Raw genomic sequence first — 16,827 nt, 5'->3', positions numbered from 1 at the left:
TGCTTCTAAGTGTAGGTCACTAAGTTGAGTGGCTGTGAGAACTAATAAGACAGCCTATCATCAGAGGCTTCAACCTGACTACCCGAGTAATCCAAGTTCAAAAGGGGAGAAGCGGAGAAACGAGTGTGACTGTATGTCAGACACCAGTTAGCCACCCTCCTACCTATGTCATTTATGTTGCATTGATGCCACCTGAGGCAGATGGTGACAGGCCCAGTTTGCTGAGTGGAAGCATTCTCAGAGGGGTTAAATGAGACCAGAGTCACCCAGCTGGTGATGAAGCGGCAGGATTCAAACTCAGGTTCTTCAGACTTTAAATAAAGGCATGTTGTCTCTATTAATCCTTTTACCTTCCTCTTGTACTCGGAACACTAAAGTAAATCAGTTTTGGAACCTTTCAGAAAAATTGTCAAAAGAACTTCTTGCTTAAGTGCCACAGATTCATTTCACAGAGCTCAGACTTCCTTGATAGGCAGGTAGTGTCAAAGTGTTTTAGGTCCCAGGGAGATAGTTTTTTCATTTTGATTTACATTGACATGGTTGCAGATAATGCTCTTATGCAAAATAAAATGTGGACACATCTCGGCTTTTGATTAAAACTTTTCAGTTCTCTCTTTTTTCTTTTCTTTTCTTTTTGAGACGGGGTCTGGCTCTGTTGCCCAGGTGGGAGTACAGCGGCATGATCTCGGCTCACCGCAACCTTGGCCCCCTGGGCTCAGGTGATCCTCTCATCTCAGCCTCCTGAATAGCTGGAATTATAGGCTTGCAGCATCACACGTGGTTAAATTTTTTTATATGTTTTTGTAAAGACAGAAGTTTATACGTTGCCCAGCCCGGTCTTGAATTCCTGAGCTCAGGCAATCTGTCTGGGATTACTGGTGTGCTGTGTGATCTGCTGAGATTACGGTGTGAGCCACCATGTCTGGTCTCTTGCTCTTTCTTTATGTTTTAATGTTCAGACTTTAACATGAAAAAGTTCAGTTGGAAGAAATTAACACTAACAATTTGTTTTTACTTTTTCATTAGGTAAGATGCAGTTATCAGCTGATGGTCCATAAAGCATCTGAAACTGAGTAGCAAATCTGCCTTTTTTTTTTTTTTAACTTTGTTTAGAGCTCTCTTGTATCTTTTTTTTTTTTTTTTTTTTTTTTTAAAGACGGGGTCTTATTTACCTAGGCTGGTGTGCAGTGGCATGATCTTGGTTCAATACAACCTCTACTTCCTAGGCTCAGGCCATTCTTGTGCCTCCAGCGTCCCAGGTAGCTGGAATTACAGGTGCGCGCCACCCAACTCAGCTATCTTTTTTTTTTTTTGAGACAGAATCTCATTTTTGTCCCCCAGGCTGGAGTGTACTGGTGTGATCTCACCTCACTGCAACCTCCGCCTCTTGAATTCAAGCAATATTCCTGCCTCAGCCTTCCGAGTACCTGGGATTACAGGCATGTGCCACCACGCCTGGTTAATTTTGTATTTTTAGTAGAGATGGGGTTTCACCATGCTGGCCAACCTGGTCTTGAACTCCCAACCTCAGGTGATCTGCCCACCTCGGCTTCCCAAAGTGCTGGGATTACAGGTGTGAGCCACCATGCCAGCCTAATTTTTTTTTTTTTTTTTTTTTGAGCCAGAGTCTTGCTCTGTTGCCAGGCGCCAGGCTGGAGTGCAGTGGCACGATCTCGGCTCACTGCAGCCTCTGCCTCCCAGGTTCAAGCAATTCTCCTGCCTCAGCCTCCCGAGTAGCTGGGACTGCAGGCATGTGCTACCATGTCACCATGCCCAGCTAATTTTTTTTTTGTATTTTTAGTAGAGACGGGGTTTCACCATGTTGACCAGGATGGTCTCGATCTCTTGACCTCGTGATCCACCCCCCTTGGCCTCCCAAAGTGCTGGGATTACAGGCTTAAGCCACCACACCCGGCCGCCAGCCTAATTTTTATATTTTTAGTGAGACAGGGTTTTGCTATGTTGGGCAGGCTTATCTTGAACTGGGTTCAAATGATCTGCCTGCCTCAGCCTCCCAAAGTGCCAAGATTCCAGGCATGAGCGGCTGTGCCCAGCCGCTCATGCATCTTAAGGTTGTCTGCTTGGGCACCTTTTAGTATACTTACTGCATTTACATCAGGCACATAGTCAAAAGGCTCCCCACCCCAAAATACTGTGCTGCAAAATTATGGGCTGTCACCATTATTTAAGTATACAGAGACTTCTTAAACTATATAATACTATCCCTGACCCTGCAAAAGAAATTCTCTTTATCCGAGTTCCCTTGGATTTTAATTGCATGCTGTTGTTGTTGAGCAGCTTTAGCTTTTCTTTGCATGTGAATATAGAAATTTCTTTTCAGATAAATTGTTTTTTGGACTAAAATACCAAGCTCTTGTTTTCCATAAGCTATATAAATAGTACCAAAATCACAAAAATATTAAGCATTTTATTATTTAATCTGATTAAGAGCCAGGAAAATAATACAGCCTATATCTTTGATTAATTTTTAATTAAAGTGCAGAAAGGAAGTACAATTTGAGTGCCTCTGTTACAGTGTTTGAAGCTATGTAATGGGTGCTTCTGCGCACCTTCCAGAAAGGTTGCATCTTCCTTTATCAGCTGAGACTATCAGGTTTCTGCCTATAATTTATTGCTTTTAGAGCATTATGGATTAGAATATTATCAGATTCTTATGAATTTTTCTAGCAATTCTTAGTTCCAGTTTCTTTTTATTTTTTTATTTTTATTTTTATTGCATTTTAGGTTTTGGGGTACATGTGAAGAACATGCGAGATTGTTGTGTAGATACACGCATGGCAGTGTGATTTGCTGCCTTCCTCCCCCTTACCTACATCTGTCATTTCTTCCCATGCTATCTCTCCCCACCTCCCCACCCCTAATTCCAGTTTCTTTCCTTCCTGCCTTCCTGCCTTCCTGCCTTCCTGCCTTCCTGCCTTCCTGCCTTCCTGCCTTCCTGCCTTCCTTCCTGCCTTCCTTCCTGCCTTCCTTCCTGCCTCCCTTCCTGCCTTCCTTCCTGCCTTCCTTCCTGCCTTCCTTCCTTCCATCTCCCAGGCTGTGCAATAGCACCACCACAGCTCATTGCAGCCCTAAACTCTTGGGCCCAAGGGATCCTCCTGCCTTAGCCTCCTGCCTTAGCCTCCTGAGTAGCTAGGACTGCAGGCCCAGCTAATATTTAGAATTATTATAGAGACAGGGTCTTCCTGTGTTGCGCAGGCTGGTCTTGGACTCCTGGCCTCAAGGAATCCTCTCATGCCGGCCTCATGAGTCACTAGGATTATAGGCATGAACCACCACACCTGGCGTATTCTGTTTTTATACAATTTAGGATATTTGTATAGTTTTATTGAAGCATGACTTTAACATGAAAAACTGTAAGAGTATTTATATGACTTCTTTTTGTAAAAGTCCTGTTTTCAAAACAAATTATCATAACGTTTATATTTTTAAAAACAAGTTGTTTATTTAATTTAGAAGATGCTACTAGCAAAATATTTTTTTGGCCAGGCTCATGCCTGTCATCCCAGCACTTTGGGAGGCCGAGGCAGGTGGATCATGAGGTCAGGAGTTCGAGAACCATATGACCAACATGGTGAAACTCCATCTCTACTAAAAATACAAAGATTACCTGGTTGTGGTGGTGTGTGCCTGTAATCATAGCTACTCAGGAGGCTGAGGCAGGAGAATTGCTTGAGCCTGGGAGGCGGAGGGTGCAGTGAGCTGAGATTGCGCCACTGCACTCCAGCCTGGGCAAGAGAAGGAGACTCCGTCTCAACAAAAAAAAAAGAAAAATATTTTTGAAATTTTGTGGGTTATATTTTGCTACAACAGGTGCACATTTTTGTGAAGTTCATGTGAAGATGTAATAAGTTACTTCTTTCTTTTCTTAAGAGACAGGATCGTGGTCTGTTGCCCAGACTTGAGAGCAGTGGCATAATCATGGCTCCCTGCAGTCATGCACTCCAGCAATCTTCCTGCCTCTACCTCCTGGGCAGCTGGGACTACAGGTGTGAGCCACCATGCCCAGTTAAAAAAATTTTTTTGTAGGCTGGGCATGGTGGCTAACGCCTGTAAATCTAGCACTGTGGGAGGCTGAGGCAGGTGGATTGCTTGGGCCCAGGAGTTCCAGACCAACCTGGGCAACATGGCGAGACCCTGTTTCTACAAAATATAAATATTAGCTGAGCAAGGGGTTGTGTGCGTGTAGTCTCAGTTACTTGGGAGGCTGAGGTGGGAGGATCACCTGAGCCTTTGTAGAGACATAGTCTCTTGCTCTGTTGTCCAGCTGTCTTGAAGTCCTCGTCTTAAGTGATCCTCCTGCCTTGGCCTCTCAAAGTGCTGGTATTACAGGTGTGAGTCACCATGCCTGGCCTAATTTATTTCTTTAGGATGCCTTAAAAAGCAAATCTTTTTCTAATTGGTTAGGAGTAAAGTTTTGTTGTTGTTTTGAGTCAAATATAAAATATATTAAGCCAATATGCAGTAGTATTTGTAAACTTATTCATGTATTAAGAGTTGACAGTTATGTTATTGGAGGAGAAAAATGTCCATTTGGATACTGAATGTTTTTCCCACTTGGAACAGAATAACATACCAAGGAAGTGAGCAAAACACTGTCTACCTTTGAGAGTAAGAGCTGGCTGGGCACGGTGGCTCATGTTTGTAATCCCAGCTCTTTGGGTGGCTGAGGCAGGAGGATCACTTGAGCCCAGGAATTCAAGACCAACTTGAGCAACATAAGGAGATCCTATCTCTACAAATAAATAAATAAATAAATAGCCAGGTGTTGTGGTGCACACCTGTGGTCCCAGTTACTGGGGAGGCTGAGCTGGGAGGATTGCTTGAGCCCAGAAGTTGGAGGTTGCAGTGAGCTCTGATTGTGCCACTGCACTCCAGCCTGGGCAGTAGAACAAGACCTTGTCTCTAAAAATAACAAAAATAAAAACATTGAAAAAAGTAAGAATGTTCTAGAAACACATCAAGGACACTTAACCCAAAAACGCATAGGCTGAAGGCAAGAAGGCTTCCTTGAGAAGCCAGTCATTGAGATGAGCCTAAAAGAGAGTGGAAGTTGTGAGACAGACCGAGCCTGAGATCGGGGGGACTCCGGCATTGTAGCAAGGTTGTCTGTGGAGGGCAAAGGCACAGTGGTAGGAGGCGAGGCCAGGGCCGTGGGAGGAGGGGCTAGCTGTGGACGGCATGCCTCTCCCTAGGACTGAATCGAGGATCCTGTGAAAGGTTTGCAGTGGGGGAAGACACAGACTGACTTGTGCTTTGGGAAGGACATTCTGGCTGTGTGTGTAGAAGCAATGAGCGGAGAGAGGGTGCAGATTGGGGAGTCAGAGACTAGTGGAGGCTGCTGAGGTGACTACTGTTTCGATGAGAGGAGCAGCTTAGTTGCTGCATTTTTTTTTTTTTATGGGGAGAGTCTGTTAGCAGGGGCCCACCGGACACTGCCTCGTGGCCAGGAAGGAGACAAATGAAGGCTAGCGTTTCTTCTCTCTGCGTCTACCTCACATCGTGATCTTTGTTTAAAACGTATTCAGAATGGGAAAGCTAAATTCCAGAGTAACAAAGAGTTGGTCGAACTTGTTAGAGTTAGACATGATCGCATTTATTATTATATTGAGATCTGTCAATAACTTTCCTCTACTTTGAAACTTCACATCTTCTGGGTTTCCAGAGGACTTTTATTCTTGGTAAGATTGCTTTCTTGAGGGAAAGTTTAATCCAGCTGCAGTTTTTCTTTAAAAAAATTATTTATCTTAAGAAATATAATATTTAAAGAAGTATTTAAAAATGATAAAAGGAGGCTGGGCGCGGTGGCTCAAGCCTGTAATCCCAGCACTTTGGGAGGCCGAGGCGGGTGGATCACGAGGTCAAGAGATCGAGACCATCCTGGTCAACATGGTGAAACCCCGTCTCTACTAAAAATACAAAAAATTAGCTGGACGTGGTGGCGCGTGCCTGTAATCCCAGCTACTCAGGAGGCTGAGGCAGGAGAATTGCCTGAACCCAGGAGGCGGAGGTTGTGGTGAGCTGAGATTGCGCCATTGCACTCCAGCCTGGGTAACAAGAGTGAAACTTCGTCTCAAAAAAAAAGAAAAAAAAAATGATAAAAGGAAGATTTTGGTATAGTCGCTTTGGTTTCTGAGTGGACAGGGACTCGAAGCCTTTGCATTATTTAATAGCGTTTCCTTGCCAGTGTTTAAAGAGCTGTTAGTGAGCACCCCAGGCCCTGCCCTCTGAAAGCATTCCTAAAGCTTGCTCTGAAATAGTTAAGATAAACATCTTGTTTGCTGAAGCCAAATGGTTGGCTAAGAAGAGGATCTCTCTTTATAAAATAATAATAGGTGTGATATTAAGAGGGGGAAGATAATTGATTTTTTTAAAAAGCTGAAACATAAATTTCCTTATGCTAATGTTACAACTTGAAAATCTAAAAAGAAAAATCCCACTCTAACATTGTCTACGTGAAATCCATGGTAGAAGTCTATCTACCTGTCACCTTTAAAAAAATCCCTTGGCAGAACATTTTTGAAGTCAAGATCACTCCAGCTCACATAAATGGCAATGATCACTGCTGGCTTTAAATTATAGAGCCTACAGTTGCCTTCTTAGCAATTTTAGTAGTGAGAGAATTGCATAGTGCTTAGTCAGAGTGCTTTTTGGGTGGGAGTGGTATAGTAATAATGGCACACTTTCATTTACTTTGTAGGCATTATAAGAAGCGGTGCCAAGGCCGCATGCGGAAGCACGTGGGAGACCTGTGCCTGCAGGCGGGGATGCTGCAGGACTCGCTGGTGCATTACCACATGTCAGTGGAGCTGCTCCGCTCTGTCAATGACTTTCTGTGGCTTGGAGGTAAGATAAGCTGATGAAGGCGATCTGATACGTAATTGTTTCAACCGTTACTTGAAATGAGAGGAAACTGAAAAAGAAAGTCCCCAAAAAGAAGGGATGAGGGAGGAAAAGCAGCCAGCCTGTGCTGGTTGCCATGAGCAGTGGCCTGGGGTGCCTCCCTGCGGTATCTGCTGCCCTCTGCCCGCCCTGCTGTGCGTCCTCTGCAGAACACCCTGCCCACGCTGTCCCGCTTCCTCTGTTCTTAGCACACTTTGCCCTGGGCTTTGGATGCCGTTCCCATGATCTTCACCTTTTAGGCTCATCCCTCAAAACCTCCTCCATGTGTCACATAATGAATGGATAAACAATGTGCGGTACGGGTATACAGTAGAATATCATTCAGTCATGAAAAAGGAAATTGTGATATCAGTGCAGCACGGATGAATCTTGACAACTTTGTGCTAAGTGAGAGAAGCCAGGCAGAAAAGGCCACAGATTGTATAATTCTGTTTATATGAAGTGGCTAGAATAGGCACATCTATAGAGGCAGAAATCTGTAGAAGCAAATCTGTAGAAGGTTCTAGGGGCTGGGAAGTGGCTGTTAATGGGCATGAGGTTTCTTTTTGGGGTGAGGAGCATGTTCCAGAATCAGATAGTGGTGATGGTAGCACAGTTATGAATATTCCAAAAACTGCTGAATTATGCACTTTAATTGGGTGAAGTATATGGTATGTGAACTCTATGTCAATCTTAAAAATTAAAAAAAGGGCAAGGGGAAAACCTACTTCAAAGAACAGCTGGCTCTGATCCCCTCGGCCGTCGGCTGCGCGGGCACTGTGTCTGACCTGTTGCTGACCCTTTGGCTGGAATTGGATGTCTGTGTGTGGTCTTCCCCAGGGGACTGTGTCTCCTGGAGGTGGGCCTGGGAGGTCTGGACCGGCTGCGTCCAGTGCCTGACAGGTTGCAATGTTCTCTAAATGCTTGTTAAATGACCAATGTGTGAGGAAGGACCGAAACAGGGTTTTTTTGTTGTAGTTGACAGTTTAGCAAGGACACCTGTCAGCCACTTATGAGAATACAAGTTGGAATGAATTCATGAGGTGAGTTCTATAACAGAAGTTTAATGAGGTGCTGTAGAATACATTAAATGTAAGAAATACTTTCTTTTTTTGGGATGGAGTCTCTCTCTGTCATCTAGGCTGGAGTGCAGTGGCGTGATCTTGGCTCACTGCAACTGCGTCCTGGGTTCAAGTGATTCTGTCATCCAGGCTGGAGTGCAGTGGCATGATTTCGGCTCACTGCCTCCGCCTCCTGGGTTCAGACAGTTCTCCTTCCTCAGTCTCCTGAGTAGCTGGGATTACAGGCACGCGCCTCCATGCCCAGCTAATTTTTTGTATTTTTAGTAGAGGCGGGGTTTCAACATGTTGACCAGGATGATCTCGATCTCTTGACCTCGTGATCCACCCACCCCGGCCTCCCAAAGTGCTGGGATTACAGGCTTGAGCCACCGCGCCCGGCAATTTTTGTATTTTTAGTAGAGATGGGGTTTTGCCATGTTGGCTGGGCTGCTCTTGAACTCCTGACCTCAGGTGATAATGACTGCCTTGGCCTCCCAAACTGCTGGGATTACAGGCATGAGCCACTGTGCCCAGCCAAATATAAAAAATACTTTAAATGGCCAGGTATGGTGTCTCACACCTGTAATCCCAACACTTCTACCAAAAAATAAAAAATAAAAATAAAAAATAAAAAAACATCAGTTCACCTCATTTCTTAAAAAAAAAGAAAAAAACATTAAAAAACATTAGCTGGGTAGAAACCAGCCTGCACAACATAGGGAGACCTCACTTACACACACGAAAAATTAAGAGACATTAGCTGAGTGTGGCGGTCTGTGCCTGTAGTCCCAGCTACTTGTGAGGCTGAGGCAGGAGGATGGCTTGAGCTCAGCAGGTCAAGGCTATAGCGAGTCATCATCGCACCACCGCCCTCCATCCTGAGCAAGAGTGAGACTTTGTCTTTTTAAATTTTTTTTAAAAGATGGGGTTTCACCATAATGGCCAGGCTGGTCTTGAATCCCTGACCTCAGATGATCCACCCACCTTGGCCTCCCAAAGTGTTAGGATTGCAGGCGTGAGCCACCATGCCCGGCCAAGACTTTGTCTTTTAAGAAAAAACAAAAACAAAACTTAAAATGGACTTAAATTTAGTTTTTTTTTTTTTTTTTTTTCTTTGAGATGGTGTCTTGCTCTGTTGCCCAGGCTAGAGTGCAGCAGTGAGGTCTTAGCTCACTGCAACCTCCTGGGTTCAAGTGATTCACCAAGTAGCTGGGATTATAGGCGCCGCCACCGCACCTGGCTAATTTTTGTAGTTTTAGTAGAGATGGGGTTTCAGCACCTTGGCCAGGCTGGTCTTGAACTCCTGACCTCGTGATCCACCTGCCTCGGCCCCCCAAAGTGCTGGGATACAGGTGTGAGCCACTGTGCCTAGCCCACATTTCGTTTTTTAAAGAGGCTAGAGAAATAAAAGTGGGGAACAAAAGGGAGTAAGAATTAGGGATAAAAAGAAAAGAGAAGCAGATAAAGGATTAAGAGGGATGAGAGAGAGTGAGTTTTGTTTGGTTTTCTGCAAAGAGTGCTGTCTCCCTAAGTTCTCCGTATTGTATCAATTGGAGAGTAAGTGCATCTCCCAGCGCCCTCTGAGACTAGGGCCTGTGCAGCAGGAGCTTCTTCAGAAAGACTGGGCCTGCCCATATGCCTTCCTCATGCCGCGCTGGACTGGGTTCGGAGGGCTCCTGAAGAGTCCACGGAGAGGGATGGTGCTGTGTGCCCTGGGCCTCTTCCATGGCACACATACTTCCATGGCCTCTCACAAGTAGACAGTGGAGTTGTCCAGAAGCTACTTATGCCTGACATCCCAGCTGACTGAATGTAGAAGCAGATAGGAGATCCAGCTGACTTGTATTATCTCTGACATGGAAGAAATGTGACAACATGTAAAATAATGCTATTCCTCCAGTATTTTATTTTTGTTTCCAAAAATAATTATTTTTCATAAAAATGTTAATGCATGACAAACTTATAATTTTATTATTTTTTTTTTTTTGAGACAGTCTTGCTTTGTCATCTAATGGCATGATCTCCGCTCACTGCAACTTACACTTCCCAGGTTCAAGCGATTTTCTTGCCTCAGGCTCCCAAGTAGCTGGGGCTGCAAGTGTGCGCTATCAAACCTGGCTAATTTTTGTGTTTTGAGTAGACTCGGGGTTTCACCATATTGGCCAGGCTGGTCTTGAACTCCTGACCTCAAGTGATCCACCCGCCTCGGCTTCCCAAAGTGCTGTGATTACTGGCATGAGCCACCACGCCAGGCCTATTTTTTTAAATTGCATTTTAGGTTTTGGGGTACATGTGAAGAACATGCAAGATTGTTGCATAGGTACACACGTGGCAGTGTGATTTGCTGCCTTCCTTCCTTTCACCTATATTTGGCATTTCTCCCCATGCTCTCTCTCCCCAACTCCCCACCCCCTGCTGTCCTTCTCCTATTTCCCCCCAATAGACCCCAGTGTGTAGTGCTCCCCTCCCTGTGTCCATGTGTTCTCATTGTTCAACACCCGCCTATGAGTGAGAACATGCGGTGTTTGATTTTCTGCTCTTGTGTCAGTTTGCTGAGAATGATGGTTTCCAGGTTCATCCATGTCCCTACAAAGGACATGAACTCATCATTTTTGATGGCTGCCTAATATTCCATGGTGTATATGTGCCACATTTTCCCTGTCTAGTCTATCATCGATGGGCATTTGGGTTGGTTCCAGGTCTTTGCTATTGTAAATTGTGCTGCAATGAACATTCGTGTGCATGTGTCCTTATAGTAGAACAATTTATAATCCTTTGGATATATACCCAGTAATGAGATTGCTGGGTCAAATGGAATTTCTATTTCTAGGTCCTTGAGGAATCGCCACACTGTCTTCCACAGTGGTTGAACTAATTTACACTCCCACCAACAGTGTAAAAGTGTTCCTATTTCTCCACATCCTCTCCAGCATCTGTTGTCTCCAGATTTTTGTTTGTTTGTTTGTTTGTTTGTTTGAGACGGAGTTTCGCTCTTGTTACCCAGGCTGGAGTGCAATGGCGCGATCTCGGCTCACCGCAACCCCCACCTCCTGGGTTCAGGCAATTCTCCTGCCTCAGCCTCCTGAGTAGCTGGGATTATAGGCAGGCGCCACCATGCCCAGCTAATTTTTTGCATTTTTAGTAGAGACAGGGTTTCACCATGTTGACTAGGTTGGTCTCAATCTCTTGACCTCGTGATCCACCTGCCTTGGCCTCCCAAAGTGCTGGGATTACAGGCGTGAGCCACCGCGCCCAGCCTGTCGCCAGATTTTTTTAACGATCGGCCAGGCCTATTTTAAAAGGAATTAATACATAAATCATTTTCTCAGTTTTAGTTTCCAATATGGTAAATGTCTACAGTGTGACCTACATCATAGAAAAAGCTCTTTGTGATCCTAAGTAATTTCTAAGAGCATCAAGGTGTTTTTAGAACAAAAGTTGAAGGACCACTGAATTAATGGATAAAGATGGTAGAGATGAATACTGTGGCACACCTTACAAGGCATGTGGCATAGCTCGAGATTATTAGGTTGTCACTGCCATGAGAGAAGTGGCTGTGTAGTGAGTTGATACAGCTGCCTTTGAGGGAGAGGTAGGTCTACAGTCCCAAAGGAGAGGGTGCCTCTGGGGTGTATGGTCTGGAAAGGCATTCTGGTCTTGCTTTGGTGCTATTACTTTGAAATATTTTCAATCCAGGGCACTTTCTGTTATACATCTCTGTAGCTCCAGAACCTGGGGCAGTCTGCCACACAGTCTGTGTAGGAAGGCTGGCCACGTGAATGAATGAATGCAGAGGCTGGCCTGTTTCACGTGTGCACTCAGCCCTGCAGGGAAACCTTGAGTGTGGTGAGAGTGTTCTGTGTTGCCTGCCTTGACATGGGCATGGGAAAGACCGTGGCAAGTTCCTATTTGCAAAAATCTAGTCATCTTTAGGCTTGATCTTTGTCCTGGGAGAAAAATGGGCATTTCCAAATAATCCACCTGTTGAAATCACTCTTAGCCACTGCAGTTTGAACTAATGATGGGCCACTGACTTTACTAATGCTGCTGGTTTTTGGTTTTTGTTTTCTTAATGCCTAGCCGCCCTGGAAGGATTGTGTTCAGCTTCCGTCATCTATCACTATCCTGGTGGAACTGGTGGTAAGGGTGGAGCTCGGAGGTTCCCGGGCAGCACACTTCCTGCAGAAGCAGCCAACAGACACCGGCCAGGTGAGCTCTGCCCTTTTCCTAGCCTCTGTTCTGCAGGTTTTAAAGAAAGCAGACTCATTTATTACTTTTTTCTTTGAGTTAGCACTAATGTTTAAATAAACTGTAAAATCTGTTGAGTCAGAAATCTTGCATGAGACATTTTGTTTTGATTTTACTGAATACTTAGTGATCTTATTGAATACCACTAATGGATTAGAATGATTGGTTGATTTCTGGAATACTTGCATAAAATTTTCTGGTAGAATGGACTTGAGGTTCTGTGTCTAAGTCTTTTTTATAATTTTATGTATTAGGAGAAGCTAGTTCTAGAGGTCAATTTTAACAGCTGATTCAGGGCCTGGGAGCGATTTCTTATTTTATTGGCTGATGAAGTTCTCTCAGTGAGTTGTTTGATTTGCTTATGCTTGGTAGCGTAAGAAAATGAAGAGTGAAAAAATTTCCTGGGCGGAGCAGGTGCACGAATGCTGAATGAACATGAACATTTTGGTCCTTGAAGAATGAACCTGCCTTTAATGGCTCAGGATTTAGTCATCACATTGCAGAGCTCACAAAGATTGTACCAAATAATGCAGAGCTCCAGGCCATACACAAAACTGCTAGGAATTTTTATTTTATTTTTATTTGTTTGGTCCATGAGATTTTTGTATATTTTTTCCTTCAAAGACAAAGAAAGTTAGTTAATGTGTATTGGATGGGGAAATGCCTCATGTTTTTTTCCATGAATTGTATCATCCTCTGTCATCAGCAGAAAATGCAGAGACTGCCTTCATGAGCTAGTGACTAGCCACACGGTCTGAAGCCGCATGCCCTCTGTGTAGATTTGCTTAGATGAACTGTAATGATTCTTGAAGATGATTATATCATTCTTTAGTGGGACGTTCCTCTTGGTGACATCTCAGTTATTGAAGAGGAAAGTGAGGCAGGCTGAGCGTGCTGTCCCAAGTCTGAAGTTTAAACAGGCGGGTCCCTGCTGCTTGCTTCCTGTGCTGTGACCTGACTCGGATGCACCCCATTTGTGTTCACCAACTGTATTTACTCCTTGTGGTTATAATCACTGTCTCTGGCATGAGATAGCAGTGGTTGAAGTTTCACTGTTTTCTCTAGTCAGCAGCCAAGTGCTAACATCTCCGATACACCCAGAAAGGTGAAAGCAGGTTTAATTTTCTCTTTAAAAGAAAGTTTTCTGGGCTGGGCGAGGTGGCTCATGCCCGTAATCCCAGCACTTTGGGAGGCTGAGGCAGGTGAATTGAGGTCAGGAGTTTGAGATCAGCCTGGCCAACATGGTGGAACCCTGTGTCTACTAAAAATACAACAATTAGCTGGGCGTGGTGGAGCATGCCCATAATCTCGGCTACCCAGGAGGCTGAGGCAGGAGAATTGCATGAAACCAGGAGGCGGTGAGCTGAGATTACGTTTCTGCACTCCAGTCTGGCGACAGAGTGAGACTTTGTCTAAAAAAAAAAAAAAAAAGTCTTCTGCTCCTAGGAGTGCCTGCCTGCCTTCCTTTCTCTCTTTCTCCTTCTTTCTGTTTTTCCTTTCTTCCTTTCTTCCTTCCTCTCTCTTCCTTTCTTTCCCTTTTTCTTTCCCTCCCTCCCACCCTCTCTCTCTCCCTCTTTCCCTCCCTCCCACCCTCTCTCTCTCCCTCTTTCCCTCCCTCCCACCCTCTCTCTCTCCCTCTTTCCCTCCCTCCCACCCTCTCTCCCTCTTTCTCTCCCTCCCACCCTCTCTCCCTCTTTCTCTCTCTCCTCTCTCTCTCTCGCTCTCTCCCTCTCTCCCTTTCCCTCACTCCCTCACTGCCTCTCTCCCTCTCTCCCTCTGTCTCTGAGATGGACTTTTGCTCTGTTGCCCATGCTGCAGTGCAATGGCACAATCTCAACTCACTGCAACCTCTGCCTCCTGGCTGCAACCTCTGCCTCCTGGCTTCAAGCAATTCTCCTGCCTTAGCCTCTGTAGTAGCTGGGATTATAGGCACCTGCTATCATGCCCGGCTAATTCTTGTATTTTTTGTAGAGACAAGGTCTCACCATGTAGGCCGGACTGGTCTCAAACTCTCGACCTCAGGTGATCCACCTCTCTCGGCCTCCCAAAGTGCTGGGATTACAGGTGCGATCCACTGCACCTGGCCTAAGAGTGCCTTTCATTGGAGGTGTTTAGATGGTTTTTTTCCTCCCTATATTTTATTTTTTTAAATTGTGGTTTGAAGAGCTGTAAATGTGTTGAAACTGTTTCACGGATGTGATGAGTAAGACTAGAAACTTTTTAGGGTCACATTTAATTTCTTCCTTTTCCTAATTATAGGCAAATAAAATTTAAAGGCATTGAAACACTGCTGTGTCTGTAGTAGAGAAATGTCTTTATGTAGATTTGCATAGAGTAAACAACTTGGGAACTTTTTTCTATTGAAGACAGTCTGGGGAAGAATATCTGGCGACAGTGAGACTTACATGACAGGAGAAAGGGCAATGGTACTGTCATTTAGAAACTTGGTAGGGTGGGCATGGTGGCTCATGCCTGTAATCCCAGCACTTTGGGAGGCCAAGGTGGGAGGATTGGAGTTTGAGACCAGCCCGGCCAACATGGTGAAACCCCGTCTGTATTGAAAATATAAAAATTAGCCAGGCGTGATGGTGCATGCTTGTAATCCCAGCACTTTGGGAAGCCGAGGCGGGCGGATCACAAGGTCAGGAGATCGAGACCATTCTGGCCATCATGGTGAACCCTGTCTCTACTAAAAATACAAAAATTAGCTGGATGTGGTAGTGTGTGCCTGTAGTCCCAGCCACTCAGGGGGCTAAGGTGGGAGGATTGCTTGAGCCCAGGAGGTTGAAGTAGTGAGCTGTGATTGTGCCACTGCACTCCAGCCTCGGTGACAAAGCAAGACCCTGTCTCAAAAAAAAAAAAAAAAAATTAAGAAGCTTGGCAATGATTTGACTACCTTCAAAGCAATACAGTATCTAGATCTGTTAATGGGGATGGTCTCAGGAACAGATATGCCGTCTCGTCTTGGATATTAATCTTGAGATGAGTATCCAGGTTTGTAGTGGCAGCCTCACCTCACAGTCAGTGTTGTCTGTTTGAGATGAAGACCAACCTGATGATTTAACATCCTCCTTTGTTGTTTCAGTAGCAAAGCAGCAAAAATGCCGATGTCAGTCAGTATCACTGTAACTTGAGCAAGTTGTTTAGTGTCTTTTTGCCTCAGTTTTCTTCCTTTCTTTTTTTTTGAGTCCACATTTTGCTCTTGTTGCCCCAGGCTGGAGTGCAGTGGCGCAATCTTAGCTCACTGCAACCTCGGCCTCCCGGTTCAAGCAATTCTTCTGCCTCAGCCTCCCCAGTAGCTGGGATTACAGGTGCCTGCCACCATGCCCAGATACTTTTTTGTATTTTTAGTAGAGATGGGAATACACCATCTTGGCCAGGCTGGTCTCAAACTCCTGTCGCCAGGTGATCCACCTGCCTCAGCCTTCCAAAGTGCAGGGATTACAGGCTTGAGCCACCACGCCTGGCTGAGTTATCTTAGCTTAAAATACAGTTCTATAGTTCCTGCCTCTTTTTGCTTTAATTCTCCTTTTTTAAATTTTGTTTTAAACTTCACATTCACAGTATTTCAAAGGTTGGGACCACTAAATCTTATCTGGAGACTTGCATATTAATCTGTAAGCCTATAATTAATGGACAAAACTTATTTTAAAAATTAATAGGACGTTTTATAATTAATCCAAAAGGAAGTACTTATCATGGACTTGTAAATATTTCTTTCTGGTCATTTCTACCTTTTGTGCTGTCATCATTATCAAAATAGCTGTACATTATTCAGCACCTGTCATAGGCCAGTGGATGTGCTAAACGCTTTACCTAAGTTTTACCTCACCAAAGGCATTTGAAGGTAGGGACTAGTGACTCCATTTTGCAGGTGAGGGGACTGAGGCTGGGTAACTTACTCCACATCCCTCAGTGGTGAGGGGCAGAGTTGGGATTTGAACCTGGGTTGATGCGATTACAGAGTGTGTATTCTTTTTTTTTTTTTTTTTTTGAGACGGAGTTTCGCTCCTGTTACCCAGGCTGGAGTGCAATGGCGCGATCTCGGCTCACCGCAACCTCCGCCTCCTGGGTTCAGGCAATTCTCCTGCCTCAGCCTCCTGAGTAGCTGGGATTATAGGCACGCACCACCATGCCCAGCTAATTTTTTGTATTTTTAGTAGAGACGGGGTTTCACCATGTTGACCAGGTTGGTCTCGATCTCTCGACCTCGTGATCCACCCGCCTCGGCCTCCCAAAGTGCTGGGATTACAGGCTTGAGCCACCGCGCCCGGCCGAGAGTGCGTATTCTTAAGGGCTCCTCGAATCAGCCTCCCCTTGACTGGCTGCCTGAAACTCTGTGAGTTCATAAATGTTGGATTTTAGTGGTCTGAGCCTGACTAGGCCTTAAAAGAAGAAATACTGTAAGAATATGAGAGTGGCATAGGTTAAAACTGCCTTGTCACAAATGTTTTATTCTCTGCTAACAACCTAAAAAGGTAAGATTTTAATTTTCTTTCTAAGCATGAGAAACAACACATTAAAAATAATTACATGTCAGGTGTGTTAGACGAGGGAAAAAGAAAAAAGAAATAAAACAAAATTAAAGAGAAAAAAATGATTACAGTGCAAAATAGAA

General features: G+C 44.7%; 1 protein-coding gene across 4 annotated transcripts in view; it reads left to right on the top strand.

Annotated features, from left to right (window-relative positions):
- TRAPPC9 (trafficking protein particle complex subunit 9) overlaps window positions 1–16,827 on the top strand; it is a 722,918-nt gene that overhangs the window by 23,583 nt on the left and 682,508 nt on the right. For all 4 annotated transcript variants that reach the window (XM_074387191.1, XM_074387190.1, XM_074387189.1 and 1 more), the window contains exons 3-4: window positions 6,719–6,864; window positions 12,042–12,170. In XM_074387191.1, the coding sequence (XP_074243292.1) occupies window positions 6,719–6,864; window positions 12,042–12,170 (275 nt within the window). The remainder of the gene's footprint in view (window positions 1–6,718; window positions 6,865–12,041; window positions 12,171–16,827) is intronic.

Source organism: Saimiri boliviensis, chromosome 15 (genome assembly GCF_048565385.1).
Source record: "Saimiri boliviensis isolate mSaiBol1 chromosome 15, mSaiBol1.pri, whole genome shotgun sequence".
Classification (NCBI taxonomy): Eukaryota; Metazoa; Chordata; class Mammalia; order Primates; family Cebidae; genus Saimiri; species Saimiri boliviensis.
The sequence above is the reverse complement of the archived record's forward strand: the minus strand, read 5'-3'. Positions and strand labels throughout refer to the sequence as shown.